This window comes from Procambarus clarkii, chromosome 26, assembly GCF_040958095.1.
Source record: "Procambarus clarkii isolate CNS0578487 chromosome 26, FALCON_Pclarkii_2.0, whole genome shotgun sequence".
NCBI classification, from domain to species: Eukaryota; Metazoa; Arthropoda; class Malacostraca; order Decapoda; family Cambaridae; genus Procambarus; species Procambarus clarkii.
In genome coordinates, this window is record NC_091175.1 from 30,950,783 (window position 1) to 30,957,506 (window position 6,724).

The 6,724-nt window shown below is 44.4% G+C and overlaps 2 protein-coding genes across 2 annotated transcripts; both read right to left on the reverse strand.

The window, feature by feature from the left end:
* Window positions 1-4,612: 4,612 nt before the first annotated feature.
* LOC138368897 (uncharacterized) lies at window positions 4,613-5,383 on the reverse strand. Its single transcript, XM_069331615.1, has one exon. It carries the CDS (start codon window positions 5,381-5,383, stop codon window positions 4,613-4,615), a length of 771 nt encoding a protein of 256 aa, XP_069187716.1.
* Window positions 5,384-5,598: 215 nt separating this feature from the next.
* Window positions 5,599-6,267, reverse strand: LOC138368898 (uncharacterized). The gene has a single exon (XM_069331616.1). It carries the CDS (start codon window positions 6,265-6,267, stop codon window positions 5,599-5,601), a length of 669 nt encoding a protein of 222 aa, XP_069187717.1.
* Between the last annotated feature and the right edge of the window lie 457 nt (window positions 6,268-6,724).

Below are 6,724 nucleotides of genomic sequence, written 5' to 3' on the forward strand. Positions count from 1 at the left end.
CCCACCCCATGCTCTCCCTGTTTCCCCACCCCATGCTCTCCCTGTTTCCCCACCCCATGCTCTCCCTGTTTCCCCACCCCATGCTCTCCCTGTTTCCCCACCCCTTGCTCTCCCTGTTTCCCCACCCCATGCTCTCCCTGTTCCCTCCATGGTCTTCCTGTTCCTCCACCCCATGCTCTCCCTGTTCCCCATCCCATGCTCTCCCTGTTCGCCTTCCCCATGCTCACCCTGTTTTCCCCCCCATGCTCTCCCTGTTCTCCCACACCATGCTCTCCCTGTTCTCCCACCCCATGCTCTCCCTATTCTCCCACCCCATGATCTCCCTGTTCTCCCACCCCATGCTCTCCCTGTTCTCCCACCCCATGCTCTCCCTATTCTCCCACCCCATGATCTCCCTGTTCTCCCACCCCATGCTCTCCCTATTCTCCCACCCCATGCTCTCCCTGTTCTCCCACCCCATGCTCTCCCTATTCTCCCACCCCATGATCTCCCTGTTCTCCCACCCCATGCTCTCCCTGCCTTCCAATGCTCTCCCTGTTCTCCTACCCCCATGCTTTCCCAGTTCCCCACACCCCATGCTCTCCCCTTTTCCCCACCCAATGCTCTTCCTGTCCCTCTCACGCTCTCCCTGTTTTCCAACCGCATGCTCTCCGTGTCCCCCTATCCTCTCCCTGTTCCCCCACTCCCATGCACTCCCTGTTCACCACCCCATGCTCTGCCTGTCCCACCACCCCATGCTCTCCCTGTCCCACCACCCCATGCTCTCCCTGTCCCACCACCCCATGGTCTCCCTGTTCCTCCTCCCCATTCTCTCTCTGTTTTTCCACTCCATGCTCTCTCTGTTCCCCACCCCATGGTGTCGCTGTTTCTAACCCTATGCTCTCCCTGTCCCCCACTAAATGCTCTCTCTGTTCCCCCCACTCCATGCTCCCCCTGTTCCCCACCCCATGCTCTCCCTGTTTACCACCCCATGCTCTCGCAGTTCCCCACACCATGCTCTCCCTGTTCCCTTATCCCATGCTCTCACCGTTTCCACACCCTATGCTCTCACTCTTCCCCTACTCCAAGCTCTCCCTATTACCTGTTCCTGTTCCCATGCAATCCCTTTTCCCATTCCCTTTTCAATCTCTGCTCCCCTCTCCAATGCCCTCTCAGTTCCCTTACTCCTTTTTCCTCCCTGTTCCTTAACCCATGCTCTCCCTGTTCCCCCACCCCATGCTCTCCCTGTTCCCCCACCCCATGCTCTCCCTGTTCCCCCACCCCAGCTTGTTGAATATTTTCCGCAAATATTATAGCATAACATATTTTAATAATAGGCTGTGAAAGCACATGGGTGTGGTATTGCTGTGGGAAAATCCTAGCAATTTTAAGCTATAAATTGTCCCCCCAATTGTGTGATAAATTCTAGCAGCTGAATCAGAATATATACAGTTCACTACTAACTTACTAAGAACTAAGAACTGAGAAAATAATCAAATAAAATTAAATAATATTAAAATCAATTAAAAAATAAATAAAGTAAATATGTAATAATTCATAAAAAAAAGAATTAAACCACTTGGAAGTGGATCCTTCATAAACCACAAATTGTTTACCTAGTCTTTGATATATAAATTATAAATCTTACCACATATGGTGGTCTAATCTACTAGTATAACAGCAAATTAAATTAATAACTACTAATACTATGTCTATAGTATTAAACACAAAAGGGCCTTAGCTGCTACTGTTGATGGGGCCTGCTAAGGCTGTGTAATTGTAGCATCAGAATTGGGTGTGGCCCTGTGCCTCAGAGTGCCATGTAATGGTGGCTGTCTGGAGGCCTACAAGGCTTGTTGTACAGCAGGTAACTATTTCTATAATTATGTTGGGAGCCAGCTTCCTGCTTCACTAACTTCCCTCACAATTTCCATTTTGGGATGTAAGGAATTAATAATGGTTCCCTAAACATATAAGTACAGGCATGACATGGAATATGTGTGTGTGTGTAGAGCTGAGTAAACGTACCTTTTTTTTATGTATACAAGAGTTGTTACATTCTTGTACAGCCACTAGTACGCGTAGCGTTTCGGGCAGGTCCCTGGCATACGATCCCCGCCGCGAAGAATCGTTGTTACAACCAAGTACACATTTTACTGTTGCGTTAAACAGAGGCTACAGTTGAGGATTTGCGCCCAGTAAATCCTCCCCGGCCAGGATACGAACCCATGACAAAGCGCTCGCGGAACGCGAGGCGAGTGTCTTACCACTACACCACGGAGACTAAACTGCATGGTTGTGGGTTTTCTTATGCTAATAACCGGCCACCAATCTATATTAAATAATGCATCAAATAAAACAGAACACTAGGTAGTCGGATACTCAAGGGCTCCAGTTGTGTGGTAGAGGTGTTGCTGTGGTAGTTCTCTTGGGACAGAGTAGATCTATCGTGCGAGACTAGTATCACAATTCTCTCTGGAGCACTCTTATGTTGTTTGTTGTGATTCTGGTGTACGTGACGACGCTCCAGGGGAGACGTCCCAAAATATTTGGTGGTTCTATTTATGTTTAAGGAATAGAGAGTTAAGCTATATTCCTGTTGTTGGAAATTATATTCAGTCCTAGTGAACACTTTTTTATTAAGTTTAAACACTAGACTGTTGTTTAAAATAAATTAGAGTAATATAAATACGTGGAGTCGATAACGTCACGGAATCACCCATTCTCTTTTCCTTTATGAAGTAACTTATGTTATTATGTTTGTCGGATTTCCGAAATAATTCTGTGTGTGGGGGGGGGGGGAGAAGGAACACGGGTCAAAGTCCCGGTAAGGACTGCAATCACTTTATTCCTCTCCTTCAGAATTATTGTGTTGCTTTAATTTGAGCTTGCATTGATGCGCTGCAATCCTTTGGGGACGGATGTCCCGTACTGGTGTTTCGGGTGCTGGAAGTTGTTGAACGTCTTTCTTTCCTGCCAGTTCTAAAGAAGCTAATTTATCTAATGAATTGAGAGTAGTGTTGCCTCGGCATTTTAATTTCACTATTCTCAAGATGTCCTGGCTGTCTGGATGAACAGAGACTATTTGACCAATAGGCCACTCTGAGCGTGGCCCATCGCTTTCCACCAGAACTATGTCACCAGGGTTCAAGTTTATTCTGTTGTAGGGGTTGTTTGCCCCGTAATGATACTCTCTCAGAGCATAAGGTATTCTCGAGTCCATACATCATTCCACCGACTTATCACCCCTGATAGATGTTTGAAACGTTGAACCAAATCACTCTCTCAGACATATGAAGGATCCTCTGGGTCCTCATCTGTAAGGGACACTAGAGTTCTGAGAGGTCTCCCATACATCAGATGAGCTGGACTTAATGGTTCACGCTGCAAAACATCATCAGAGAGGTAGGTAAGTGGTCGGTTATTAACTCGTGCTTCTATCTCTATGGCTACGGTTTGGAGCTCCTGTAGGTCAACCTTTTGGCGGTGTAGGGTTTTCCCTAGAGAACGTTTCACTGTACCAATCATGCGTTCATTGAAGCCTCTGTGCCATGGTGCTCTGGGAGGTATGGATTTCCAGTGGCACTGCCGTTGATTTAGGGCCGTGCACACCTTTGAGTGTGTCCAGATTTGTGTCCTCAGACATGCTTCTCCTGCCACTAAGTTGGATCCATTGTCTAAGATCATTAACTTAGGACAGGATCTACGTGAAGCAAACCTGCAGAAAGCCTGTAAGAATGCCTCGGCACTCACTCATATCTGGAATCACTTCTAGATGGACTGCCCTTGTTATGGCACAAGTGAAAAGACAAATATATGCCTTTACTGTTTTTTGGTCCTTGGTGCCTGTTAGTGTTAGTGCTCCTGTGAAATCTACTCCTGTAGTCTCAAAGGGACGAATATGTACAACTTGTTCCTTTGGAAGTGGAGGAGGTCTCGGATATGGACACACTCTGGCATCATATCTCCCGCAAATAACACATGATTTAATTATGAATTTTACTGTCTGCCTACCTTGGGGTAGCCAGTACTGTTGTCTTAAGTCTATGAGAGTATCTAATACCCCACCATGCAGAGTGTTGTATTTGTGTATGGGTAATACAATTAGTTAGCTTACTATGTGGTGACGAGGAAGCAATATTGCATTTTTTGCTTCCAGATCTATGTCCGCATGCTGTAAGCGGCCTCTGCATCTGATTATGTTATAATTGTTGGTCCAGAGACCCAGATCATTTTGTTGCTTCTTAGGGACATTATCAAATTCTGTCCTGAATGTATTATTTCATGGTACAATTTCAAGTTCTCAGGATGTCTTTGTAAGCGCAACACCTGTGACCTTAATTGATTTTGTGCCATAAAATGGTTGACGGGTTGCTGAGGGTGATTCAGTTTTCATGGTAACCTGACCCAGTAATGATTTGTAGATAACTGAGTTCAGGTATTGTTTGTAAGTCCAGTCGTCATCTGGACTAGGTTGTTCAGGGACAATGCCGAGAGTTGCCAGGTCCCATAGTTTATGTATAGGAGGATCAAGCTCATCCTCGGACATGTCTGAATTGTAGTGGAGACTGTTCTCCTAGTCATGCAACCATTACTGGGTTGGGATGATGGTGGTTTACAGGTGCGGGTTGCTTCAGTCGTAATACTGGGCCGTTAGCAAATAGCCACCTGCAGACCATAACAAGTTCATTCCTTGTTTTTCATCCTTTCCTTTGAAAAACTTATGGTAGACATTTGATCCCATAAGGATTCCAATATTGGAAAGGTTGTCTGATGTGATTTTGTCTGCCAATTTGATTCCCTTTTCTTCCAGTAATTTGGCTGTTGTCCCTAGACCATACACATACAGGTCTGTTGGGAATCTATCTACTACAAGAGCTTGTATCATTCGGACGTAACTGCCTAAACGTACTTTAGGTTGTACTACCTTGAAGACTTGGGCTCCTGAGTTAGTCAGGAATCCTACTATGTCCATTCGTGTCTCTCGTACAGGTTTGAGTTTCAAGGCATCTACCAACTCCTTTGAGATAAAAGTCATTTGGGATCCTTGGTCAAATAATCCATGTATGGTGACCTTGGACTTTCCAATTTTAATGATCAATTGAGCAGTGGGTAGAGCTGATTTATGATCAGACCTTGTTGATAAGACACTTACGTCAGGTAATACGGTACAAAGCTGTACTGAAGCAGAAGTTTCTTCCTCCACCTGTTGTTTGGGAGACTTTGTACTTGAGTCCCCACAGAGTGCTGTATGGTGTTGACCCTTATGGCATCTATTACAGGTGCGTATTTGAGTTGCACAGGTGTCGGGATTATGTGACCTTATACACCTGGTACATTTACGTAACTCCTTGAATCGTTTTATACGCATAGCACGATCAGGGTAAGCTTTGCATCTGTACATGGTATGTTGTTCTTCACAGAACACACGTGGCCTCCAGACATTAACAGCATCTTCAGGAGTAACCGTTTTGGGTGGTACATTAACTGTAGGTTTGGACGGACCCACTGCATATGTGCCCACACTGCCTTGTCTCCACTTTGGGGAGGGGAAGTTGTTTTAGATTTATTTGGAGTACTGTTTGTACTCTGTTGTTTACTATAAGTGGTAGAAGAAGGTTAAGATGTCACTTTTCCATCTGTGTTATCTCGTTGTCTTTCTACGAAGGATCGCAAACCTTCTGTTATCTCCTTTACTGTCAGAGAAGATTTGTTATATAAGACAAATAACTTATCCAGTACGTCGCTGGGTAATTTGCGTTTCATATGGATTTTTATTATCCAGTTCGATTCCTCTAGATTCACTTTATTCTTAAGTGCCTTGAGCAAGGACTCAAGCTCCAGTCTAAAGGCTTGGAGTGAGTCAGCTGATCCATTTGGAGGGGTAATATCCAACAGCTTCTGGGTTAGAAGTCTGATAGTCCTTTCTGGCTTAGCATAATTTTCCTTAAAGAGCTGTACTGCATTATCATAACCATCATCAGTGAAGGTCAAATTACAGACCACCTTTAATGCTTCATCCTTTAAAACATCTTGCAAATGTGTAAATTTTGTTGTCTTTTCTACATTGGCATTAGAATTCACAGAATCGACAAATTTGTTCCAGAAGTTGTCCAAACTCTCGTCCACTGTACCAGAGAAAGCTGTGAGACTAAGTAATGGTAATTTGACTTCTGGTTGTGTTGGGTTTTTGGAAGCTGTGGCTGCAATGTTTGTAGTGGCCTTGTGTATAGTTATTAAATTGTCAGTGTTGTAACTCTGCATGTATTGTATCTTCATAATCTGCATTTTCTTGTACTACAGCGTCCATTGTCTCTTCATGGATGTTGGTAGCAGCAAGTGCATCCTGATATTTCAGGATTTGCATTTGTACATGCTGATATTTGGTCAGTGCAACCTTATGATGGCCTTCCAGTTCTACACAATCAACTGGAGTTTGATTACACAAATCATTGCATTATTTGATCTGTCGGGTTAAGTGGCCCTTCATTCCAGTGAGGGTCACTTTTACATTTTTGGCAGTAGACATAATGGCTGTATTTGCTAGCCGTGTTGCAGATGCACTAGTTCTAAGCCTTTTTGGACTTTGATTTGGACTGTTTCTAGCACTTGAGCTAGTAGAGCTACTAGTTTCCGAACTAGAGCTGTTTGTCATTTAAAAAATACACATTATATAATCATACACACTAAAATTTGAGTGGTAACCTTGTATCTATGCTGGATTTACCTCAAGTTAGCCCCTCAA